Source organism: Leptosomus discolor, chromosome 8 (genome assembly GCF_034619465.1).
Source record: "Leptosomus discolor isolate bLepDis1 chromosome 8, bLepDis1.hap2, whole genome shotgun sequence".
Classification (NCBI taxonomy): domain Eukaryota; kingdom Metazoa; phylum Chordata; class Aves; order Leptosomiformes; family Leptosomidae; genus Leptosomus; species Leptosomus discolor.
Genome location: NC_141398.1, coordinates 8,632,832 through 8,659,696, shown reverse-complemented (window position 1 = coordinate 8,659,696; position 26,865 = coordinate 8,632,832). Strand labels below are relative to the sequence as shown.

At 41.3% G+C, this 26,865-nt stretch overlaps 1 protein-coding gene across 1 annotated transcript; it reads left to right on the top strand.

Moving 5' to 3' along the window:
* The first annotated feature begins 1,249 nt into the window (after window positions 1-1,249).
* On the top strand, window positions 1,250-24,770 carry LOC104340296 (sodium-dependent neutral amino acid transporter B(0)AT1). The gene is made up of 12 exons (XM_086468898.1): window positions 1,250-1,451; window positions 8,750-8,890; window positions 10,383-10,520; window positions 12,247-12,428; window positions 13,229-13,339; window positions 14,099-14,211; window positions 17,376-17,504; window positions 19,026-19,182; window positions 19,928-20,132; window positions 20,725-20,884; window positions 23,173-23,335; window positions 24,561-24,770. Exons 1-12 carry the CDS (start codon window positions 1,250-1,252, stop codon window positions 24,768-24,770), a joined length of 1,911 nt encoding a protein of 636 aa, XP_086325024.1.
* The last annotated feature ends 2,095 nt before the right edge of the window (window positions 24,771-26,865 follow it).

Here is a 26,865-nt window from a genome sequence, read left to right as displayed (position 1 = left end):
AAAATCCATCCGGGCTACTGTATACGCAGTTGTTTGTGTGAAGGATGAAGACTTTTTTTGTACCTTTTTTGTTCAAAAGATAATGAACAGCCTTCTTTGGGTGTAAGAGGACTGAAATTCTAGACCAGCCTTTTAGAAACAGGGAGTACAAAAATAACCAATTTTGAATCAGCGTGACAAGGTTGCAAAGGGATGCTCTGATGTGTTCAGCTGGACGTACAAGATCCCTTCTAGTTCTTTATTTTGACAGCCCTGTATCATTGTATGCAATGAGCCTGTAGGGCTTTGCTGACAAAATTCTGTCTTAGGACATATGCTGTGTTAGATTTTATGTGTAGTTTTCAGTGGCAAGTATTTACCTTTTGATAATACTGAGGTACAAACGGCACAGTCTTGTTATGATTGTACTGAAAGAATGAGGATGTGAGTGGTGTCTGTGATACTTGTTAACCATTGTCTCTCCTTTATTTTTGACCAGTGTATCGTAGGGTCATTGCAAAGGTGAAGGGACCTTTGATTTCAAGCCCATTTACAGAAAGGTGTTACGCTCTTCAGACCTTGTTCTGTAATGATTAGAGGCATTAGAGGTAAGGAGATTACACTTATGATTTTAAAGGTCAGATGTTATAATCACTTTGGTTCTCCATCCTTTTTGTCAGAGCGTTTAGTAGAGTAAGATCTCTTACAGAGAAGGAAGAACATGTTTTAGTACTTATCACAAAACATACAATTTTGTAAGCATACACTATGGGAAAATGAATGTGATGGTGATTGACAAGCAGTTTATCTTCCTGATAAAAAATAGTATGAAACCTCTATATTCAGTCTGAGGCCAGTGGAGTCTTTTTACTCCGTATTTGCTAAGGCTATATATGTATTTAAGTGAGTTTAAACAGGGGAGTGGCAAGGGGTGTTTCATAACTGTATAAGCGATTACAGTTTATAGCCAAATTATCTCCTGAATTACATTAGCTGAAATCAATGTCTTCTACTAGATGAACAGTCTGTTCCATAAAACCTTGACAGATAAAGCATTAATAAGTGTCAGAGCTGACTTGGTCAATCGAATGATTTGCTGACGCTTCTTTTTGCCACAAGCCTGCACTTTCACGTTTCGTGCCAAAGGTTCACTATATATAGCTGAAGACAGCAAATAGATGTTCTCTTTTTGTGCAGATGTCTAACTAGCTAGCTGCCTGTTTCGTTATCTCCTCACTGGGGCGGTGTTTTCAGTCAGGAAATTTAAAATATGGTGAAGCTACAGTTGCCCAATCCTGGCCTGGAGGACAGGATACCTTCCCATGCAGAACTTGAGGTCCTGGAGAAAGAAGAGGCAGACTCCAGACCAAAATGGGACAACAAGGCTCAGTATATGCTGACGTGCATAGGGTTTTGTGTGGGCTTAGGAAATGTGTGGCGGTTTCCGTATCTCTGTCAGAGCCACGGAGGAGGTATGTCTTTAATATATCTTAACTAACTTTGGCTATAAATGAGGTTTAATCTCTCTTTTGGGAAACAAATAATAGAATATGTCTAGAACTGGTCAGTTCCGGTGAGAACAGTGATATCCATCTCTAGAGGACTGTCTAATGGAGAAGATTATTTCACAAATTATGAACTCCCACTGGAGTCGTGTTAGTGATGGAAGAAAAGGAAGGGACTGTTTTTATTTCAGGACAGGATTGACAAAAACAGTCTCGCACTATCATGTACATAATATTTTTTCTCAATCTAAACCTAATGTTGCTTTACATACATACATACATATATATAATGTATGGTTTAAAATATTAATAAACTACTTGGCAGTATGATTCTGATCACTGTCCCAAATGATCTTTTCATAATAGGGTTTTTATTGGTTTTGGAATGATCTTTGTATCAGCTGTAGGGTCAGTGTGCATGGAATTTATGCTGGGAGGAACAGAGTGAAAGTAGTTAACGTTAAGAATATGGTTTTAGCAGATGGTGTTACTAAATCATTTAAAATCCAAATGTGTGATATTTACCATATAGTTCACTGAGACTCCTTAAGGTTTGGGTTAGGGCTGAATGACCATATTGAAAATTTTGTTTCACTGTTTTGCTGTTTGTTTTTAAAACTGCTATTAACCTGGACCGTTGCTTAAATATTATATGACAAAATAAATTTCTCATTTTCTGACAGTCTTTTCTGCCCCCTATGTATTTGTTATCTGCTTTTCACTCTGGGATATGTGTAAAAAATGTTTGTTCCTTGGTGGTGTTTGATCTTGAAAGATTTTTGGCTTAAGGAACAGTATTTCAAAGTTGTTTTCATTAAATGTACACAGTGAGAAGTTTAAAAATTGCTCTTCCTAGTCAGAGTACAGACCAAGGAGGGCTCTGTGGGAAGCCGATGTTACAGCCTTAGGGATGTTTATCAACAGAGGACTCCACTGCAAGAAGAGATGCTTTTAACATTAAGACTTTTCTAACATGGGCTGTTGTTTAGCTCGCAGTGTAAGCTGAAGGTCGTTTGCAGCGCAGCCAACTCTTGTTACAAAAAAGTTACAAGACATGCAAAAAAAAAAAAAAAATCACAACTCCCTTTCTGTGTGTCACAGTTTTAATTTGAAAAAGTGGATAGAGATCTCAAAAATCCCTGGCACTCTTCTCAGGGTCTTCTTTTACTTAGTCTTAGAAAGTGAACATGCCTTGTTTCCCGGAGTGATTTATAGGCGCTTCCCTGCTTTTCTGTCTATCTTTTCTTTCCCTCGTGTTCTAGCCACATGAAACACAGCTGAAAAATGAACATCCAACAAACACAAGGAACTTGATGTGGATCATGGTTTTCTGACTGATGTCAGTGAAGATTTGTGACTTGCTTGTGTGTGTCTGTCAGTGCTGTGTTTTAATTTCTCCTTCGGCAGCAAATATTTTTCTTTCCCATCATCCTGTGGCTTGACCCTGCTTAGGAACACTAACAGTTATCCCTGGCTTCTTGCTTCCCTGCGACTCTCTCACTCAAACTTCAGGCAGAAGTTGAAAGGCAGCACATATCAGAGAAATAACATAGCCGGCTCTGGGCTTACAGCGACTGCACAGTCCCTGTGCCCAGGTGAGGTCTGATAGCAAGGGTGTAGGCAGTCAGTATTTCAGCAAGGACACTCCCAAATGAGGTCGGATGTCCACCTACTTTGTGAATCAGTGTTTGCATATTTTATATCCCTCATGAAACATAAACAGACTATAGTGAAGTACAAAATTTACCCTTGTAGTACTTGGACATCAAGGAAGGTGGATTTTTTTCTCTGCAAATTGAGTGTAGTGAAGGAACACTCTTATTTTCAGATGTTTGAACTTAAATCTGGGTTTATTTGAGGGCTGCTTCTTCCTACACACAGCACCATGGTGGTGTTTTAACACTGTGATATACAAATATACAAAAATAAGTAGGTGGTTACATAATTTACTTGCTTTTGTTCTCATAGATTATGAGTTTCTATTTTTAAAAATGGAATATTTACCACAGTAAAATTTAGTAAAGCACATTTTATTCTTTTGACGTCTTAAAAGTTGTAAAACACATCATTACCACAGACGGACTGGATTTCAATGTACACACAATGTAAAAGCTGCGGTGTTTGCCGCAGTGCTTTCACCAGCTTAATGAGATTGAAATTTCCTTTCATTTGATAGCTATCTCTGACATTACCCATAGCTTTTGTTTAATCTTTATTGAGCAACATGTCATTTAATCAACTGTTAAACATTTCTGTTTCATCCCTAATGAGCATTATAAAAAAAAAAGGATGTATATTTAATGTTTAAACCATCAATAAAAAAAAAAAAAAAGTCTTTAAGTCTACAGCTCGCATATGTTTGCAGTAAACCTTGCCACTACGTGAGGGAGGTCTTTTTCATTTCTGTGCCTGCCACACTGAGTGAAGTGACAGTAATGACACCAGCAATTCCTCACTGGTACTGGTGCCCTCACTACAGTTGAGGTGTAAGAATATGATAGTATACCAAAACATCTCCGTCCGAGAGTCTACCTGTCTTCCCTTTGTGAGGAATTATGTGAAAGCAATAATAATTTTTTCCATTTCAGATTAGAAACTCTTATACTAAAGGGAGAGTAATAGCTATACAGATGTTCAAACCAAGTATTATGTGTTCAGAAATACAGCACTGAAACAGGATGAGAGTCTAATACCTGAGCTGTAAGGTTTTCGGACTTCAAGATTACTCATTGTTTATATACATCTATACAACATTTATTTTCAGATCAATAGTTTATTTGTTAGGTTAATAAAATTGTGAGAGCTTAAAAAGCATTGATTTTTTTTTTTATGTCCCACATAGCAGCTTTGCATAGTCATTATCGCTTATTTTTCCGTTATAACTTCTTTCAGAAAGTTTGGGGAGAAATGGAGAGAAATGGAAGAGTTGGACTTCTGAGCTGGCTGTTAGAATTGAACTCCGGAATGAGAACCCCCCAAGAAAGAGAAAGAAGTGGCATACATAACTGAGAACTACCATTTTATTTCTTTTGGAAATATACTGATATCCCTAGATCTAAATATAGGTAGTTTTACTTATTTGTCCAGTTCTGACATGGCACACCCTGCATTTTTAACTCGTCAGAGCTACCATACTGTACACAGCTAGCCCTTCAAGTTGTACCTGTGTGCGTAGGGACATAGATTCTGCACTGCAGGTGTATACACACACCACGTGCTTTATGTCTGTGATAACAAAAGGGGTGGACAGAGACCCACCTTCTCCATTTGTGTCCATCTCAGAACCTGAAATTTGTTTCCCAATAATTCCAAGGAAGCTGGGGAGCTGTGAGTATACAGTTGGAGAGCACACCTTTTTCATGTGATAGATGGCTCCACAAAGGACATCCTTTCCCCTTTTTGTGGCTGCGCAAGGAATGTCATGGGGTCCCTTTGACTGCTCTAAGATGTGTCATGCTTAAACACTTCTCTTATAACATCTTAAAAAAGGTGCCCCTGTAAGTGACTTGAGACCTCAGGAAATCCCCTGAGGTGGATAGAACACTTGTGGCACGTCCACCACAGAAGACAGTTTAGTTCTGAGAGTCCTGCAACAAATTTGGCACACTGTGCTGTCCGTAGGGAGAGTTATGGTGTTGGGACCGCACTGTTGCTGAATCTCGCTGTCTTGGAGAGCGAGGCATGATGTCTACCCAGACTGCTAGAGCTGTGTGAGTGGAGGTGCACTTTGCATTTAGGATTTCCAAGAATGTCTCAAGCAAGGAACAAATGGAGCCCAAATCAATCAGCCTGCTCTCTTCTGATAGTGGGAAGTTGAGACTGCCTTTGAATGCTTTCTAAAGGAAATGATTCTAATGTTTCGTAGGAAACAGCCTGTTCTTCCCTCCCTTCTGCTAACAGAGATGGTAACTACCGAAAAAAATGTTTTCTTTGACATGTATGATAAGAAACAAGTGGTCATAGATTGAAAGGACTGTAAAGGCTGTGCATTTCCTTACGCAACAAGATCTTTGACCAGGGAGAGATTTTCTAATCAAGTCCTTAAGTGATCTTACTGTGACCCGATGAGAAAAACACGTCTCCATTAGGAGCAAAGATGTTTAAAGCAATGCACCTTAGCAGAACTAACTGCTAGGCCATTCTTAAGTTTCAAGAGACGATCTAAAATCACTGTTGAGTTTCAAAGGGTGACAAGGACTTACCCTGAGTGCAAATAAGGAGTATTTGGATCAAGTAACTGAACAAATCCGTCTTCTGGACTTAATTACTACCATCGCTGAAGAAGGGCTTTACCAGAGAGAAATGAGATTGCAGTACAGCAGAGACCTATCCAGCATCCGAAAGGGAAGGTAAAAAGAAAAGATCCAGATGGAGAAGCCGTACAAACTCTGCAGGGTCAGGTTTCAGACTCTTAGGAGGTGTCTTGGGCTCGAAACAGAAAGAATACTTTGGAACTATAAATTGCTGATATAAATGCAATTATCTTGTCCTTATCTTATCTTACCCTCATGAGAGCTCCTGGACAGCGTGTGATAGGAGGGAAACCGTGCCAGCCTGCCACGAGGTTGGAGCACACGATGTATTTCTGACTGCTTGCAGCTCCACGCGTTGATAAGTAATGTTGTCTCAGTGAAAGGCCAGAGGCTCTGTGTGTGGAGGTTGTCCCGCTGACCCTCCCATGCAGGAAAGAAACCATTGGGATGTAGGGGGACAGATGTCAAGTGAGCACTCATCGTGTACACTGCAAAAATCCTGTTTTCTATGAACGCAAGAATAAAACAACTTGGGAGAAGTGTTATTCACATAAATTGTGTGGGGTATCAGTAAAGAACAAATTCTTTGAAGCCAAATCTGCATGTTCCAGCATACCTGAGCAGGTCCATACAGACAAAATGGGAGAAACCTTTAGAAATCCCAGAAACTGTCTGAAAGGACAGAGGGAGTCAGTTCCTTGCAGTGACGGAATCTGACACAGTTTCAATGAATCCCAGAACTTCTGCCAGCTTGGGTTAGACTTCTGCATTGCCAACAGTGACTCTGGGGCACAGGCAGCTGAAGAATACATCACGATTTCTGGTGTAGGTGCCTTTCAGCAGTCAGTCAACAAGGCACGGAGAGCGGACTGCCCCATTACATCTGACATTAGCAGCTCCTGCTGCCAGGGATGTTGTAGAAGTCCCTGGAGTGACGGGAAGACAGAGAGGAAGAACCTCGTTTTGGAAGTGATCCTAGTCCCTCTAAAATTGTAATATGCCCTATATGTTTCATGTGTTTGTGATGTGAAAATACATATTCAGAAAGACAGGAGGCAGGAAGTAAGCCTGGCACCATATGGAGTGATACCTCAGCTAAGACCACAGTGTTGAATTTGACTTTGCAACTAGAGGAGTTCAGTTTCCTCAAATCTAGGGTGGACCACCATTCCTTTCTGGCATTACAAAATAGACACCTTCAAGGTGAGAGAGTACCAGCTTGAAGCTCCTAGGCCTGACAGGTAGCTGCTCCCCACTAATGCAAGGCTTTTGTTCTCACAAGGGCTGCACGGTCTCTAGAAAAGGGAATGTAGCTGAGATGTGAGAAGTGCGGAAGAAAACAAATGGGATACTGCCCTCCTTGGTGATGAGGTCCATATTATCCATTTCCCAAGGTGACAGACTGACATAGAAGAAAGAAGAGTCATCAGAGTTGGAACTTTAGCAAGCTTCTCCTCAAATACCAATTCGTAATATGTCCTTCAGTTTTCCTTTTTTTTTATATTATATATAATAAAAAAATATATATCTGAAGTCCGTTATTCTTCTACCTCTCTTTTGAAACATCTTCAGCCTCTTCAGTTTGTCAGTGTCTGTTTTTACAGTGACAGTTTTTAGTGCACACAAGATGAGATAGATACTAAAAATTTAACACTTTTCAAAATCAGTGTAAGACCTTCTTGTGTTGCTAAATAACATGTTTTACTGAAGTCTTGAGAATGTCCTGTCTATACAGCTACCTTTGGCAACTGGGTTCAGCAAAAAATATATTTGCTGGTGCATCAGCAATTAGTCATTCAACCTGATGTGTGGTGTGTGCATTTTCAAAGTGCTCAGCATTTTGAATAGCATTTTATATATTCAAAATTACTGATTTTGATTAATCTTAAAAATGTCAATGAAAGATAGGTGAGTAATGGGCATTACTTGAATTCAATAGGAGTGGAAAGCAAGAAGCGTAGCTGGCTGATTTCATTACAATAATGGCCACTCAATACAACAATATTGTTTTCAGCAGACTTTATCAAAGTCCACAGAAAATGAAGACTTTGCAGTAATGATCATTTCTGAAACTCTGGTGTCAACAGTATCAAGAAGATACCCCACGGAGGAGAAAAACATACAGTTCAGCTCTTCCAAAAAACATTCAACTGCCTTGAGTTCAAAACTACAGTTTCCATTCTTCAATTTTCCTCTTTCACTGTTGTATGATTTTCATTGCATATGTGAGGAAAAAGTCAGCAAATACCCAAACCTGAGCTGTTTGCATATTGTTTTGCATTTTTAATGCACTTATTTACCGCCTGCAATTAGGAAGTTAAAGACTTTTTGTAGTGACAGATAACCATAATTCTAATACATAGCAGTTTTCAAGCATTTGACTCTACACTTTGGTATTCCACTGTAGTGTTATATGTTATTTCCATGCCAGAGGTACACTTTATTCAGGAAAAAATTAATTTAAAAAACTTGTCTTATACTAATCAGCCTTGTCATAATTAACAAGGCTTGAACCCTGAACTTCAGATCTCTCCTACTCAAACATAAGAAATTGAAGACAGCGGCCAGGAAGTTATTGGTTATTTTATGTAGACAGCCCCAGGCTCCTGCCTAATCTTTCAAGGCATCTTGCTTAGTTCATTCAATTACTTCATATAATTCGCATGATTCACAATTATAAAGCCATAATCTCTTACAGAAAAAAAAAAAAAAGGAAGTAATTCCAGGAAAGTAACTGCCTTTCCTCCACTTGCAATCCAAAGGTACCTTCTTCAAAGTTTAACCTTGGGAGTGTATAATTTGTGTTTGTCAGTAGGGAAGAACATGAATTCCTACCTGAAACCATATATGTAATAACGTCCCCTGCTTGGGCAATCAGGCAAAAGCATTGTTCAGAAACTGGTGAAGGGTTTCCACCAGTATGCTTACAACTTGCTTGATGTTTCAAAAGTCCTTGGAACTGAAGTACTTCACTGATGTGGAAACATCTTTGTTTCTTCTTATCCATTTCAGGAGCCTTCATGATCCCTTTCCTGATTTTACTAGTCCTGGAGGGTATCCCCCTTCTTCATCTTGAGTTTGCCATTGGTCAAAGGCTGAGGAAAGGCAGTGTGGGTGTCTGGAGCTCTATCCACCCTACCCTGAAAGGCGTTGGTAAGTCTTAATAGGATAGAAAAAGCTGCCTGAGAAAGCACAAGTCTCCAAACAGATAACCTTAAGAGAAAAGCTTCAGAATTTTATTCCTGTATGCCATTAGAGATTCCCTTCTCACCAACTCTCCATTGATAGGTCACACTAATCATAAGGCACTATGATAATTTTGCATCCACATTGCCAGGTACTGTGGGTCCATTTAAAACCTTTCTCTAATTGGAGACCAACTTCAGGCTTCAGAGCTATTTTCTGTGTTATCAGTATCAGCTGTTTTTACCATTAGGATGAACATTTAAGTGTGCCAAAAATTTGTTCTGTAAATAAACAATAGTTGAATATTTCTCTAATCTGGTCTACCAGACTTCAGGTCCCTGTACTGTTACTTTCTTACATCTGAGAAAGCTGCCATGCTGAAAGCCATGGAGACAGTGTTTTGCAGAGAATACTTCTTCACGTCTGTATTAGACTTCTGAGTATTCAAACACTATCTGACAATGCAGTAAAAGCAGCATGATGCCCACAGCATTAAAAACTCCGCAGATACCTCATTACACAGGAAACACTGGGAGGGTGAACAAATACTGGCACCAAATACAGACACAGCTTGCCCAGAGATGTTGTGGAATCTCCACCCTTAGAGATACTCAAAATCTGCCTGGACATGGTCCTGGGTGACCAGCTGTAGGTGCCCCTGCTTGAGCAGGGGGCTGGACAAGATGACCTCCAGAGGTCCCTTCCCACCTCAGCTCTTCTGTGACTCTGATTACCACGCATGTGAAAGGGAAGGAACACAGCCAGGTAGGACTATTATTGGCATCCACCACATCTGTAAATCAGTTACAAAAGAGATTTATTCATTGCGTCTGGAATTTTTCAAACTTCTCCAGAACATTAGAGCCCTTGGGAGCTAATCATTAGCATTTACTGTCTGCCAGAGATCATCAGAGGTTGATTACTTGGGAGCAAGTGGAGAAGGAGAGATACCAGCTTGAATCCTGCACCTTTTCACAGACTGTGCCTCCTGGCTGCTACCCATCCTGTACAACAAATATTAGCCAAGCACATCTGCTGACCTCTGCAGTAGCATTATGGAAAGGGAAGAAAATTTGGGTCTCATTTAGGCAAAATCCCAAGTCAGTTGAGCTTTATGTGCACCCAGCATCCCAAGCTCCCTACATATCAGGAGGAAGACTGAGCAGGATTGTGCAGCGTCTGCAGGGAGTTAGTCCACCCATAACGTTGGCTCGTAAGTGGGTATCAGCTTCAGTGCCAGAGTCATTTTAGGCTGTACATCTATGTTGAACTCACCTGTCCAACCTTTCAGTAACAAATTCAGAGTGATTAAACCTACTTGCAAAATAACACTTTAAACCATGGAATTGGGGTGGGCAGGAGAGTAGGGAAAGATTGAGCCTCATACCACATGTTTTGATATGTCTTGAAAACAAAGAGTATTGAAATTTACATTGTGTTCCAATTTTATTTTTTTCAGGCATAGCAGCAATGTTTGTATCCTTCTTGGTGGGTTTATATTATAATACTATTATTGCCTGGGTAATGTGGTATTTCTTCAACTCCTTCCAAGAGCCCCTGCCTTGGAGTAGCTGTCCTCTCAACGACAACAGAACAGGTATATTTTATGAAATACTGTATTCTGTGGAACAGCACATTTTCCCATTTCTAACAATTAGCCTAATTAAGACTCTTTCTGTAAAACAACAGAAAGGCATAGCAGTCCTGTCAGGAACATTGTGCTATTTTAATACTTGTGTTTTGTAAAAAGTCACCTTATATAAAAGGTGATCAACACTTAATCTTGGAAACAAACTTTGACTTTTTATATGAAGCTTCAGGGCTGATTGACAGATGTGTTCACATACAGAATATTCACAAAGCACAAGTCTAGCATTGTCTACATTTAGCCTGGACCAAGGGCTAAACTGTAACAGTTGCTCTAACACCCAACAGCCCCTCACCAGCCAGGAAGCAGAACCAGGAAAAAGGAGAGCAGAGCTGCGGGTAAAAGTGGGACAGATTTAACAAAAACACCACCAACACAAATACACGCAGTCATACTCAGCCAAATGAATATCCAGTCATCACAATCGACCAGAGAGCAGTCCTTGGGAGAAGCCAGAGGAGGAGCAGGAAGAACCCCAGCAGGAACCCCACAGGAGCTCCCTCTCCTCAGCAACCCTTCCCCCTTTATAATGACCATGACATGATGGGATGGGCTACCCCTGTAGCTCACTCAGGTCAGCTGCCCTGGCTGACTCACAACTGCTAACGGCCTGCCTGGCGTGGCTGGGATTCTAACCCAGCCAAACCAGGACAAGCATAAACATTAACATTTTCCAGATTTAAGCAATGTGTTTCATCCATCTCTTCACCAACAGCCCTCTGTTAGTATATTGAAAAGGGAAAAAAAAAAAAAAAAAAAAAAGAGGTGCATAATCCATAGGAAACGCCTGTGTCTCAGTATGACAACAGTCTATAGCTCCTTGGAGACTGCTTGGTTACAACAGCTTTGTTTTCCATAGTCAGCCCTGTGTGAAACTGTGTGAAGCAGATTTTTCTGGTGGGCCAGTGAACAGGTCTTCAGGAAGCTTTGCTCCTCTTCTCCCAGAATAAGTACAGAAAGCCTCATATAAGGGCAGGCCAGGGCAGAATATCGCTCAGGTCAGCACATTGCAGGGAGCTGAGAATTCAACATGAGCTGGCAAGACCTTGAACAATGCTCCACAAAATAGAAAGACAAAGTATTTCTGATCTGAAGGAGTTGTGGGAGGGGAAGAGCCCCCCGGCTGCAGGAAGCTGTGGGCAGGTGCCCACACTCCATCAGGCAAGAAAGAGCAGGATGCAAGTGGAAAGCCTAAAGCTGTTTGCTTTTGTTTTAAGGTGCTGTAGGAAGTGTACAATCATTGAAACACATCTGTGTAACTGCTTTTCTTCTAAGAAACTGAAAAACAAAATATTCCATTCAATACATTTATGCTCAGAAATCATCCCCACGCTTTCTTTGGCACAAGGGACTTCTAACCTCACATTTTTGTAGGAAAAAAGAAAACAATACAAAGATAGAAGAGTCTTTGAGTGAGCTTCAAAGATTTCATCTGCGTGGTTGAATTAACAGAAAAAGAAAAAAAAATCTATATTAAAATCCCTGTTAAACAATTCTCTTTAAAATGTCTCTTTTTCCATGAAACCAGCCTCCAAGCATCTGAAATTTGCCAACAAGTTCGTTGGCATTAGGTGGTATAATTTAGAACAGTGGTGTTCACTATTTAACTTCCTTTTTTTTTTTTTTTCCAAGTAAATAGAAGACATACAGATTGACAACCATTTTGTGGTTACAGATTACATAGAAGAGTGTGCCAAGAGCTCTCCCGTAGATTATTTCTGGTACAGAGAAACATTAAACATCTCTGCTTCCATTGAGGATTCAGGCACCATACAGTGGTGGCTTTTGTTATGTTTAACGTGCGCATGGGGTGTGCTGTACGTGTGCACAATTAGAGGCATTGAAACAACAGGAAAGGTACTCTATTTTGGTTTTTTATGAGATGATATTCATTATGCTGTTATGATTCCTTATTCATACAGACTTAATCATATGTAGAAACTGCCCTTTTTTGAGTAAAAGCATGTCTAAAACTTCGTGGGTCATCACTGGGGCTTCTTTTTGAAGACGGAAGCTGAATAAAATGGAATTTGATTTGATTTGATTTGATTTGATTTGATTTGATTTAATTTGACTTGATTTATGGAGAGATTTCTGTGTGCAATTCATCTTCCTTGTCCTTATAGGTCTTAGTAAAACATTCTTTAGGTATTACCACCTTAACATTAATATTAACCTTTAATGCAGGATCGAGGGACGCTGTCTTTGTGCTATGGCCAATCTCTTCAAAACACACCTATACTGATTTGTTTGGGTTTGTGCTAGTCCTTAATATTGTCTCTCTAAAAGGGTGACAAATGTTCTGCTGCCCAGCGAAGCCCTAAGAGCCCACCCTTGCATCGGCATCATCAACCTGATCTCAGGGTGTAGATTATTTTTTTATGCTGCTTTTGAGTGATCTGAGTCGAATCTCAACAATGACAATTTGTCCTAAATGGAGCACTACAACTGCAAAACTGTTTATTACCGAAATGTACTGCACATGCTCTTTCTCTTGAACACGGTTTTCTGTAGTACAACGATTGTGACTCGTTTGAAACTTGCCATTTTTGTTAGTCACGGTACCTTGTTTATTCCCCTCTTTTCTTCCCTGTAGTGCTATTTTTATTCAAGTGTTCTGTTTTATTTAAGTGTTTTATTTCATACTTCTTGTGCAGGCTGTGTATGTAACATCAACTCTTCCATACCTTGTGCTTACCATTTTTCTAATCCGTGGCTTGACGCTGAAGGGATCGACAAATGGAATTGTGTATCTCTTCACCCCTAACGTAAGTCACTGCAAGGTCCATCCCCCAGTCAAACATGATTTAGTTCTCTTTATAATTAACAACAGATAGAAAATTAGTCCCCTCCATTGATGCTTTTCTAACTATCCCTCAGACATCTTTAAAGTCTTGATTCTGGAAGGTGAATCCTTTGCACTGGATGTAAAAATCGTACACATAAGCACACATTCTCTCCCTCTCCACCGCCACCCCCCCACACACACACACACTAAAACCTGTTATAAAAAATTGAAGGATCATCAAAGAGCAATGGGGATGCCATAAGGAGGCTTGCTTTCTTTTCCTGTATTCTAGTTAAGGATAAGTCTAACTTCAAAGCACAAATCATGCATTGGGAGTAGAACCCATCTAATAAGCGTGGCTATGTGGACAAAAGGCCTAAGAGAATGTTTACCTATACAACAGTTTTTAATCAAAATTAAAAGGGCTTTCTTTTTCTATGAGAAGAGCTCTGAATGGTCAACATTAATGCTAAATAATAAACAACACTTTTTCTGGAAACAAGCATGACAGCTATCACCTATGGAAAGTAATTTATCAGTCTTCAAAATACTTGTATGAAACCTACAGATAGGTTCACTTCTTGGAAAAAAAGTAAGTTTGACAAAAGTATTGACCTATTTGTTAACTTTCTTCAAAAATGGCACATTCTGCATGGTTAGTGTTCTTGTTTTAAATCCCTCATGTTCAGTCTAAATAGCAATGTTGCATATGCTTAAAGCTGTATGTCTGATGCCTCAGGTTACCGAGCTGGCTAACCCAGTGACGTGGCTGGACGCGGGTGCTCAGGTGTTTTACTCTTTCTCCCTGGCCTTTGGAGGCCTGATTTCATTCTCCAGTTACAACTCTGTTCAGTAAGTAGCCAGGCAAAAGCCAAATTTTATATGAATATTTCATTCTTTCAAATGAAGCATGTCCACTTCTGCCCTACCGTTACACAGTGATTGCTTGGGACCAGGACACTACATGCCTGACTGATTCTAGCTCTCCCAAGCCAAGATTTCAGGTCGCAGTGCTGGCTGATTTCCTGCAGAAAGATGTGGTGGCACAGGCTAGAAATAAGGGGGCTGGCTGCCCACCACCAGCTGATGAGCAGGAGTGCATGATACATGGTGTTGCCCTTTGTCTCCACACTGTCAGAGCTGGGTGATGGTACACACATTTCAAAGCAATTCACAGACCACAGTTTAAATCTTCACCTTCAAGATTAGAAGATATATCTAGGAGTTTTGAAATTCAAATTCAGTTCCTTCCTTTATACATGTGGTGGGGCCAGGGAAGAGATGGAGTTCAAATTCTCATTGCCCAGGGAATGACCCAGTCAGCAAATTATGACATGGTGCTATATTCTACACTCGACCTCCTAAAATATTGGAGCAACCGCCAGTGCCTCTTGGTGCCTTCCATCCCTTCAACACTGTCCTCTTGAAAGACAAACTGTGCAGCATTCTCTAAACCTAATATTTTTGATCAATACCTCCGAATTAAGTTTTGGTTATCTGGTTTGGTCACACATTCAGAAATCTGTGTTTCAGTTTTGGCTCAAGTATGACCACACCAGCATTTCAGTCATTGATGTAATTCCCTGCCACCACTCTTGATTTCCAATATTTTTCAAAAGTTTTTCTGGAACTTTTGGTGCCTGCAAGTCTCAGCGTGAGGTGACAAGCCCCGCTTCAGGTCCAAGCTGATGTTCCCACAACCGCGAGGAGCAGGGCTGAGAATGTTCCACATCTTTCCAAAAGACCCGAAGAAAAAGAGCAGCGTCCTCCTGTTTTTCCAACCCACAGGGCTGTGGCACCAGGCCGCAGTCCTTCGATTCTCAATTATTCATGACGTAAGGAGGAAACTGCAGAAAGTAATGAAATTCCCATGGAGATATATGGTGCAGTCAACACACTGGAGGGAAGGGAGGCCATCCATAGGGACCTTGGCAGGCTGGAGAGTTGGGCCTGTGCGAGACTCATGAAGCTCAAGGCCCAGTGCAAGGTCCTGCACCTGGGTCAGGGCAAACCCAAGCACAGATCCAGGCTGGGCAATGAGCGGATGGAGATTAGCCCTGCCGAGAAGGACTTGGGGGTGTTGGTGGGTGAAAAACTGAATATGACCCAGCAATGTGCGCTCTCAGCCCAGAAAGCCAGTTACATCCTGGGCTGCATCCAGAGCAGTGGGGCCAGCAGGTCGAGGGAGGGGATTCTGCCCCTCTGCTCCGCTCTGGTGAGACCCCTCCTGCAGTGCTGTATCCAGCTCTGGGGCCCCCAGCACAAGACACGCATGGACCTGCTCGAGCGGGTCCAGAGGAGGCCACAAAGATGATCAGGGGCTGGAGCAGCTCCCCTGCGAGGACAGGCTTAGAGGGTTGTTCAGCCTGGAGAACAGAAGGCTCTTTAATATCGATTCTTTTTCTTATGTCTCAGATGAAATTCTCTTTCTGGGAGACCTATCTGGCGTCCTTCCAGTACTGAAAGGGGGCCTACAGGAAAGATGGGGAGGGACTCTTTGCCAGGGAGGGTAGTGACAGGACGAGGGTTAACTGTTTCAAACTGAAAGAGGGGAGATTTAGATGAGATATTAGGAAGAAATTCTTTCCTGTCAGGGTGGTGAGGCACTGGCACAGGCTGCCCAGAAAAGCTGCGGCTGCCCCCTCCCTGGCAGTGTTCAAGGCCAGGTTGGATGGGGCTTGGAGCAACGTGGTCTAGTGGAAGGTGTCCCTGCTCATGGCAGGGGGGTTGGAACTAGGTGATATTTAAGGTCCCTCCCATCCCAAACCAGTCTGTGATAAAAGAAAAATACATGCAAATTCCATAGTGTCACACTGTGGTGGACTAGCTGGACCAGGTGTGAATGACTCTGCTCCCAGATGGTCTGGGAGTACAAACATCCCAGGAAATACTGTGAGTTTTCAATGCCAGCGGGGATTTACTCATTCATAACCAGGAGAAGCTTGAGCAACTTACTTTCTCTGAAGGAAGGAAATATTTTTACCAAGCCTGTCATTGAGAATCTCATGTTACAGTGAAAAAACTGCCACAAGAGTACAGCAAGGCATTTCAATTCAATGCCTTCTGCCCATTAGAGACATATGTGCAGTGCTGTAAACGAGGAAAGGTCATAGTGTCACAGGTCTTGGCTGGACAGGCTTGTCTTTCCTCTCCTCTTGAAGGTGATCAGAAAATTAAATACGACATCAACTTAATCTCAATAGTGCTCTCTTCCCAAGAGAAATACAATATCTAGAGCTTTACAGCCTTCTCATAAAACCATTAACTAATTTAATATTGATCCTTTATCTTCTCTTTCAGATGAAACTCTCTTTCTGGCTCTGCAATTTTTTTCGCCTTAGCACAGATACGCTGGCAAGTGCCCGCAGCACAGAAGTCTCTACAAAGCAGTTTAACTTTCACAGTGCGATAGCTTGTCTGACCAACCCTATCAGCTTAATGTTCCATCATATTTCCAAAACTTCAGGACATTTTGAACCATCTTCTGTCCAACAATCAAACAAAACTGTTCCTGAGTACTCTTGGCTACTGCAACTTCACCATACCAGAGTGCTATGGAAATTTTTGGTCACTTGTTCCTTCTGACTGTCCAAATTCAACCCCAAATCTTTCACCTTGCCTCAGAACACCCCGTCAGCTAAGACACAGCTTATGCCAATGAATGTCTGTACACATGCATGCCAGGCATCAAAAGGAGGAGACATACTTTTTTGCCCTTCATGTTTTACTTTCCGTGAGCCAGACACGGAAACAACCTTGGCAGTTATTCCTTATGAATAGGATTATTTGAGGGAAAAATAAACAAACCATAGCTATTAAACTGCTTAAGGCACCAAGTTTTAATTCACTGAATCTATCTTTAACAGCTGTACTTGTATATTCTTAGAGAGCATGCTATGTACCTATATGTCTGTAGGCTACTTTTTTGTTAGTCGTGGTAGCCAGCTTTTAGTACTTGTTTTGGTAATGTGTTTGAAATCCATTCTTTTTCCATCTTTTCTCTTTTTGAATTGCAGCAATAACTGTGAGAAAGATGCCCTGATTATCTCAGTGATCAATGGTTTCACGTCTATCTATGCAGCAACTGTCATATACTCCATCATTGGATTCAGAGCCACAGAAAGATACGATGACTGTTTTGACAAGTAAGTTATTGAAAAAAAAAAACAGAATATACAGGTGTTTGTCTGGCTGAGGCAGCTCTGTTAGCCTGATAATAATGGATTTATTATTGCTGAACAATTGCAGCACCTGACACACATAGTATCAGACCACTAATTGCTTCAAAAAATTTAAGTCATGTGGCATTAACCCCATAGCGATAATTATTTGAGCCACCTTATTTCCTAGATAGATGTTGCTTAAGCAACCATATTTTATGTTATTCCCTGATGTTTCCAAAAAGTAACGAGGGAGGAAGCGGATATTCCTTATTTTGATGTGGTTTTTTGAAACAGTTCTTTCAAATATAACTGCAGTTTACATAACAATTTCTATTTACATAAAGGTAAATTCAGTTCATGATACGTTATTTCCCCAAAACGTGCTAGAATAGCTATAATTTTAGAGGTAAACGTGAAAAAGTAATCATTTGCAACAATGTTTATGAAACATGTTCTGAAGCAATGTATTAACTGGATAAGGCAAGTTTCAACAAAATTAGTTCTGTGAACAGTTGGGTTTTACATTGCATACTTCAAAACCAACCAACCAAACAAGGATGCTAGGCTGCTGCTCTGCTGTTTCTGCTATGGCTCATGTCAAATCCTCAAAGGCCTCCTGACCTAGTGGCCAAACTACGCGGTTCTGCCTTGGAGATCACCTGCCATGAGCCGCTGAAAGCACTGCCCGTTTTAAGCAAGCTCCCCATGACCAGGCAGTTCTGACCATCCTGCAGAGTCCTGGCCATAGCTGGATCACAGGGCGGGCACCTCAGGCACTGCTGGTGACTCTGCATACTACGTTGGGAAATTTCTGAAATTAATTCATTAAATTCTTGCCCTTTTAATTCATTAGATGAAGTTCTACCAACCACTGGAAAATTGTCTAGAAACTCTGAAAAAAAAAATTGCAAAATTCATAATAATCAATGTTTGCTGAGCTGACGTGTGGCATGATCTTAATATACCCTGGTGCCTGTGTCAGCTCTGTATTTAGGTTGCCTCCAGGAGAGCTTAAATGCTTACGTCTCATCAGAAGTACCTAGTTTTACAAGAGCAATTCAGAGTGTCTTCTAACTGGGCTGCCAGACCCTGTGGTTCCAGTCAAGTTCCTCCACATCAACTGTGAAAGTGCATGACACGTAACTGCAGGCACCTTACACATTCCCAGAAGCTGCCCAGTCTGGGAACTGGTGCCCAGTCTGCAGTGCAAAGATGGGCACCTAACTTACGCACAGGTCCCTAGGGTGCCCATCCATTTAGCTGTCATCTGTGCCATGAAAGACAGTATCAGACTCACCTTGGAAGAAGAAAGAAAGAATTGCACGTGCACAAAATTGCCGGACTTCCCAATTTCAAAACCTGATCTTGAGCGACAGAAACTTTGCTTCCTTTGCGTCTTTATAAAAGGCATCATGTCCTTAATAACTTGCTTGATGATGAAAACGAATCCTGAGGACGCTTACAAATAAATAATTTCAAGTTACTGGTATTTCACTTTTTCAGAAATATCCTTACTCTGATGAATGCTTTTGATTTGCCAGAAGGCAATGTAACCCAAGATAACTTTGAACAAATGCAGCAGCTATGTAACATGACTGATCCGACAATTTTTGCAAGCCTGAAGTTTGAATCCTGTAATCTGGAAAGTTTCCTGAATGACGTAAGTTTAACACCCTGACTCACATCAATACCATAAATACGGTAGGAACACATATCAGTTTTTTAATTGCCTAATCATTTTTCTTCTGAGGTTGTTGGGTTTTTATGTATTTCCACTGGTTGACTGCAATTGACTTGGAGTGCTTTTGGACCAAAGAATTACTTTTGTTTACCCCATTTTGCCTTTGAAGAGATGAACTCTAATTCCTCTGAAAAGTATTAGCAATCTGCCAGACTAGTAACTAAACCCACAAATGTTCTAGGCTGGCCTCGTGTAGCTGGCAAAATAGCAGCAAGTACTTCTCTGGAACTAGCTGGTTGCAGCCGTGGTGGGACAAGATGACTAGGGAAGAGACTCCCAGAGCGAGGAAGCAGCTGGGGCAAGCCCTGTCCTGACCAGTACCACCGTGTCACAACACAGAAAGAATGGACCTTGACACTGGGGTGAAAAAAGTTACAAGAAGAATTAAATGGGTCCACCTTTTTTTGGGGTTAAAAAAGTGGTGAATTACAGGCAAAAATAGGTGTCCATAACATTCCATGAGACAGAATTTGTATTATAATTACAGTAAACATTTTGCTGCATTAGAAGTCCTTTGTGGAAGCAAAAAGTGTAAGTATTGTGGTGTGGTGCAGCATACGCTAAGTCTAGCAATCACCAATGCAAATGTGAGTGCTGCTCAATGTTAATGAGCCTAATTTTGGAGCTATGAGCCTAATTTTGGAGCTTCTGAAATCTTCCACAGGGAGTTGAAGGAACTGGCCTAGCCTTTATTGTCTTCACTGAAGCTATTACCAAAATGCCTGTCTCGCCTTTATGGTCCATTCTCTTCTTCATCATGCTCTTCTGCTTGGGTTTGTCATCTATGTTTGGAAATATGGAAGGTGTGCTCGTACCTTTACAAGATCTGAAGATTATACCCCCCAAAGTGCCTAAGGAACTTGTTACTGGTAAGTGTTTTTTTTGAGACAAGTGACCTCCCCCCTCCCCAGGAAATAGCTTGTGTGCTGAAAAATCAACCCACCACCCACCTACTTTCTGATCTGGCATGGTCCTGACTCCTGGATAACCTACTGAAGGTTTCCTCGTGTCCCCCAGAGGGGCAGCTCCTGTGAGGTTCCTTCTGAGCCTGCAGGCATCTGCTCATCCCCTGGCTTGCCCGTCAGCCTCCTCGTGATGGTTACCATGATGATTATCACCCACTGGGAAGCTGCAGGACGCACATCCTTCACCCAGGCAGGATTTCTCTCAGTGCAACGTTGTCCCACCAACTAGGAGGAAGAGGACTGCTTTGCTTTCCTCAGCCTTCTCCCGTTTTGTTTGCAGCATCTCCCACATGTGCAATGTTAGGAGAGTTTTGCCGTTTTACCTGCACAGAAGCAGGCGTTCTCAGAGTACCATCAAAAAAGAAAGTGGTTACCTTCAGGCTGCAACTGCATTAAAAGTTACTTATAAAACTTTCTAGCTACAGGGAAAAGATATTACTTTTTTTTTCTTTTGCTTTCTTTGCCTAAATGTGCTGTTGTTTTTTTTTTTTCACAGGTCTCATTTGTGTGGGGTCTTACTTGATAGCTTTTATTTTTGTGCTGAAGTCTGGTAATTACTGGCTGGCTCTATTTGACAGTTTTGCTGGCTCTATTCCCTTGCTAATAATTGCATTTTTTGAGATGTTTTCAGTTGTCTACATCTATGGAATAAACAGGTATGAAACAGAAGTTAAACATTACTGGAAACTAGTGCATAAATCGGTTAGTTGTACAGCTGCAAGCTCAGTGCACAGAATTTCATTGTAGAAATCGCTGAAAATATGCAACTGTAGTTTAGGGTTGCTTATATAATTTAGGTGTCTAAAATGGTTCTCAACAATATGAAAAAATGCTTGTTAAAAGTGCAGTGGGAATTTTTATTTGAACATGAAAGCTTTCCACTTTATTGATGCATTATAATAGATAATGCTCTATAACGACCAGCTAAAATAAACACATCCCTAAGATATCACAAGAAAATATTAAGCATTAGCAAGTGCCCTAGAGTACAATAATACGAGTGGAAGTAATTTGTTTTTCAAGTAGGCATCAGAATGTACATATTTGCAACAGTTACCTAGGTGCCACTGCAGCTCATTTACATTTTAAATATGGTGACATTTACAATAAATCCTCTTCAGGACAATTGGATTAAATATTTAATTAGCAGAAGCAAAGTACAAGCACATTGTCACTGAGCTGAAAGTTTAGAACAGAGGTATGTCCCAGGAGTGGTTTAGGTGAATGCTATGTGGTGCTGTCCGAAGTGGGGATTTCCAGGCAGGCTGCAGATACTGTTTTATAGCACAGTGTAAATCCAAGGCTACTGAGATACGTTCTTAGCTGATAGTTTCAGGATTTTATCAGTTGTAACAGTGAGTAATTATCCTATCAACTTTCTAGAGATGTAATAAATCAAATTTTGCCATCTTTCTGTTTGTAATTAATATGTAAGAAATATGAAAAAAGCATGGGAACTTCGGTCACTCATAAGTTTTGCTTGAACCTGTGCCAGACCCTCCAGCTGTGCTGCTCCTGCCAGTGGGGTGAATGTCCTTGTAGCCCATATTCCCATACTTAAAGTTTTTTATTACCTCAGGAGGCATGAATCAACTTAGGTAAATTAGACGAGCAGCGGGAGTACCTCAGAGAAAAAAAAAAAAGCTTATTTTAACTTTGTTAAGGACAGAAAAGTCTGTGTCGATCAGTTTTCCTCCCCTTTAAAATCTCAGAAGACTTTACAAAGTCAAATGAAAACTATTCCCAGGACACAAACATGGGCTTGGGCCATAGAGGTATGGGGATTGATTCAGAAGAGAGTGTCACACTGAACTTGCATGTTCCTGGCCAGTACACGTGGCTGTAGCCCTCTTTGAGTACAGAACTTATCAGGGCTGCCCAAAGGTAGTGTTATCTGCTCCAGAGTTTCTGGTACTTTCTTCTGAGAAAGGGTCATTGGTAAAAAGATGGCTCTCCTGCTTGAAGGAGAACCTGTGTGTTATCCATGACAATCAGCTGAACCACACCTGGGCGGGCTCTGCAGGCAGGATATGGGGCTCCAAATCATTTTAAGAATCATACCTAGATCTTAGAAGTTAGGGATGAAAAGATAAAATAAATTTACGTAGTAGTTGAGACTCAGATGAATTCTGTGTGTTGTTCATAGCTGTAGGACCAAACGAATAGTCCCCTCAGACTTGCCCCCATAGAATACACAGGAAAGACAGACAAGATGACAAACAATAGAAGCCCCAAACTCCCCAAACTATTATTTTTTTAAAGAAGTGTGTGCATGTGGTGCTGCATCATATGTAGAGGTCATAAATCAGTTCAGGACTGATGCAGACAGTATCACTCTCAATGCAGGGGTTGTTTTTTCTTGTGGAGACATTTTTGCCTCATTGTCCACTGCATGTTCCGTGAATAACCCAAATAACACATTTTTAGGTGTTCTTAATAGTGTGTAAAGTTAAATATTGTTTCAGTATTCAACCCGAAAAAACTGGTAGAAATCCAAATTAAGCAAACATTATGCATAGAATATATTTTTTAAAATCACTCCAATTTGCTTTTGTTACATTTTAATATTATGACATTCTTTTTAATTTATGCAGCTCTGAGATACTTACCAAAAAAATCCTGAAACAATACTGCAATGTGTTGTAAGGAAAGTCCATCTGCATTGAATTTTTCTCATCGAAAAAATTTCACGTGTGCTTCACAGACTTCTTGAAGAAAATACCTTTCCCAAAATAATTTTCCTGATCGCAGTGCTACCCGTCTTAATTTGAATTATTTAGGTCTAACTCCTGATGTTGTCGTCAATCCTTGTTTCACACTGACGTTAGCAAAGTCCGGGGAAGCACAGCTGGGGGTAGTTTGGACTTCCCAAAGGCAGGCTGAGCAGGCACCCTTTGGCCCTGACCAGGTTTTACTGTCCTCAACTTCCTGTTTTTGTTTCTAGGTTTAACAAGGATATCGAGTTCATGATTGGACACAAGCCAAATATTTTCTGGCAGATTACCTGGAGAGTTATTAGTCCTCTCATTATGTTAGTTATCTTCTTCTTTTATTTTGTGGTGAAAGTCAATGAAGAACTGCTCTACAGCGTTTGGGATCCTAGCTATGTAAGTGTATAAACCCAAAATATTTATTTAGAATTAGTTCGTGTTCTAAGAGTCATAGTCAGTTACATTCATCTCCCATCTGAAACTGTTTTCCAGTAAAAAAACTTACTGCAAGACATAAAGTAATAGTAAAAAGTAACACTTAGAAAAGTAAGTCTTGAGTTCAGCTGTGACGCCCGCAACTGGTGTACAGCGACACCTGAGTCGCTTTTCCAAAGTGGACAAAACCAAAACATTAGTCCAGTTGTCAGGCAAGACTGAAACAGATGTCAGTCCCCCAGTAGGAAATATAGAAGAGCTGGAAATGTCACAGCCTTTCTATGTTGACCAAAGACCAAATCTGTGAAGCCATTTTGATATTGCACTTCTTTCTGCGTGCATTTAAAATCACAGAGCTGCACTGGTGCTGGTTACTCATCACTGACAGATGAAATTAATATTAATTAATTTTAATATCCAGATTTCTTCTTTCCCATTCCAAATGTATTGTTATGATTTAAATTATAACTGCAGCAATAAGTTACCTACTTTTCCTTTCCTCCCCTTGCAGAATAAAAAACTGTATGTGGTACACAGAGGGGCATATTAGAAAAAATGTGGGTCCCGTAACTTTCTCCATCACCCTGTCTCTTCCCTGCCTGTCTAGCTCTGCTTTTTGTTCTCCGGCCTTACACCAGCCACCATCCTTAAAGCAGAAACAGTCATGCAGCACACCTAATTTGTAAAGTTGAATTTTTATTTTCTTAAGACAGAGACAGAAAGGGACAGAAAGGAAGATGGGGAAATGGGACTGCTTTCTTCTCTCCTCCTTGGCAACCTCACTTGCTTCTTAATAATGTTTCAGCCCTCCCACACCCTTTGAATTCAGCCTTCCCACCCAAAGGCTCTTTGGCCACCAAGCCCTGGTGGCCTGTGAGCCCCCCCCAGCCTCACACTCCTCTGTGCTTGGGAAGTGTGCCGGGAGCAGTCCCACCAGTCTCCCTTCCTGGCTCTTGCTTCTTTCAAGCCGTCTTCTTTCCATTGCTGTCTGGTAAAAGTAAGTCCAAAACGGCTGAGACTGGAAACCCTCAAGCTGGAAACTGCTGTGGAATTGGCAAATAATTGTGCCATTGTGGCCAGCTACTGTTCTGATTATATTTTTGATCTGTTGAATTATTGAATGTGTGCATGTTCCCAGGTATTTGCTCCTCATGACTTTCTACAACTTGATTGTTTGCTCTTGCAGGAGGAGTTCCCCAAAACAGAGAAGGTTGAATATCCCGGTTGGGTGTATGCTATTATTGTAATCCTCGCTGGAGTGCCAAGTTTGGCCATCCCTACCTTTGCCATCTACAAAGCCATCCGAAATTTCTGTCAGAAAGAAAATGATCGTACAGGGCTTATAATCTCCACATCTGAGACTTCTGTTAATGGAAACTTAAAGTATTCAGCATAAAAACGTTTAACAAAACGTGGAAGAATGCTTTGTCAGTGAGAAAAGTAAAAATACTTTTTTTTTTTAAGAATCCAGAGTTAATTTTATTTTCCTAAAAGTATAACTGTGTTGTTTCCAGGTAAACATTTGTTTACTGAACAATGCAATGCACTGTGAAGCGTTAATGGCTTGGATCTTGGAAACAAACCAGCCACATTTGCAAGTGATTGGGGCATCAGGCCAAATTGTTTGTCCTCCTGGTTTTGAAGACAGCTTGTTTGAAGCTGGCTTGCAGTTCTCTCTTTGGGCATGGCTTGACATGCCATAAGTGACTCTTCCATGTGCGATCACCCTGGTTGGGTGGCCGATATGAAGGGTAACTCAATACTGACTTCTCTTGCACATTAAATTGTTTTTACTTTACATGCCACTGTGTTGCACAAAGCCACCAATATTGTTTGTCTCATGCAGAAGTTTAAAATATTTAATAAAAACGTTTCTAAGTATAAGAATGACAGTTTGATTCATTTATAACTCTGGATATTTTATTAATTGCCTATTACTTCCAAGTTCCCAGCAGATAGCGGTGGTTTTGCTGACGACAGAAGAGGTAATCTTGCAATGGGGCAGCAGCCGTTCAGGAAATGGCAAAATCTGCTTTCTCTGGCACCCATGAGCAAGGGGTCCACCACTTGCCTGGGAGGTCCGTGCTGACGGGGGATTCAAGGCACCCGAGTGGTGCAAGGCTTCTTGCTCTCATCTGTCACAACCAAGGTGGGTAGCTCTAGCTCACGGGCACACAGGCACATGCACACCTACCCTATTTCAAGCTTCTGACTTCCATGTGACCCAGAGGAGCTCAGTCAGGAGTCCTGTTTCTGGAGAGAGAAAGGAGCACCGTCAGAGCGCCCAGGCTGAATGCCAGAAGCAGCCAGTGCAAATGTCCCCTCTGGAGAGGTGGTCCCTTTCATCCAGCTGTCCCTGTCATAGGCAACACATTTGTATTGCTTTGCAGCTCTTCCTATGCCCACCTTTTAAGGCAAGAACTGATCCAATTCACATCCTGACTCTCCCTTAGAATCAAAATACTCTCTTAGAAGAAACAGGGATATTTAGGGTGCGTCTACTCTAAAGTGTATTTTTAGGGTAATATATCTGCTTCAAATAGAGAGTAAAGTACCAGGCACTGCATGGTTAAATCCATTTGCATCCCACTTTCAATTTTTTCAAATTATTTGAATGTGAGTGATTATTTAAACCATTTAAAGATGTTATTCTGTGATAGAGAAAACAATTTCTGTCAGATTTTCCTGCTGAGAAAACGCTCAGCCACCGAGAACGAGTAAAATGGAGTTCGAAGCGGTCGGCTGCAGGTGGCAGGTGTGGAAATCAGGGTGTCGCTAGGACGGCCCCAGCACAGCACAAGGCACCTCCCAATCTGAAGCCCAGTGGCAGGGAGGGGGCGGTGGTGGTGGGTGCCCTGGCAGCAGCGATGCTGTCTAAGCGCTGCCAACCCACGCGGCGCGCGCCAACTCGTGCGTGGACACCCTGGTCAGGGACTGGGAAGCTGAGTCGCTCCATGGCCTGTGGATCTGGGCTTACCTGCGGAGGGAGACTTGTGTTGCCCAGGTGGGAAACTGGCTTCTGGTTGGAGGGTCTGCAGCCTGAGCATGTTTGTATGCTGAGCCGCAGAGCGGGGCTTTGATTTCTCTCTCAGTATTTTTTGGGGGAAAAAATCCATCCCCACTTAGATACTCTTCCCTTTTGAAAAGGGGAATCCAGGCATAAAGTGTTGCTTTGCTGAAGGAAGCAAGCTGACTGTTTAGTGTGAGATGAACTGATTTGGCGTGCAAAACAGCAACACCCGGGTATAACTGAAAGACAGCAGAAAAATATTCTCACATACTTTCAACTGAAGGAAAGCGTTCAGCTCCTGCATTCATCAGTGACTCTTTAATGAACAATAAAATAGTCACTTGGGATTCATTGACAGGTGGAAAGGGATTAACCTTTAGAAGCTATGGTGACAATGGACCAAATTCTAATGTCTGCACATACATGCTCTAATTTTTATTGCTTTTTTTTAAAAAAATTTACTTTTTGCACTTGCAGAAGA

Coding starts and splice junctions, on each gene's coding strand:
- LOC104340296 (XM_086468898.1), top strand. CDS start 1,250: ATGGTGAAGCTACAGTTGCCCAATCCTGGCCTGGAGGACAGGATACCT. Junction 14,212..17,375: donor TCCAGTTACAACTCTGTTCA/GTAAGTAGCCAG, acceptor TTTGAATTGCAG/CAATAACTGTGAGAAAGATG. Junction 17,505..19,025: donor TACGATGACTGTTTTGACAA/GTAAGTTATTGA, acceptor TCACTTTTTCAG/AAATATCCTTACTCTGATGA.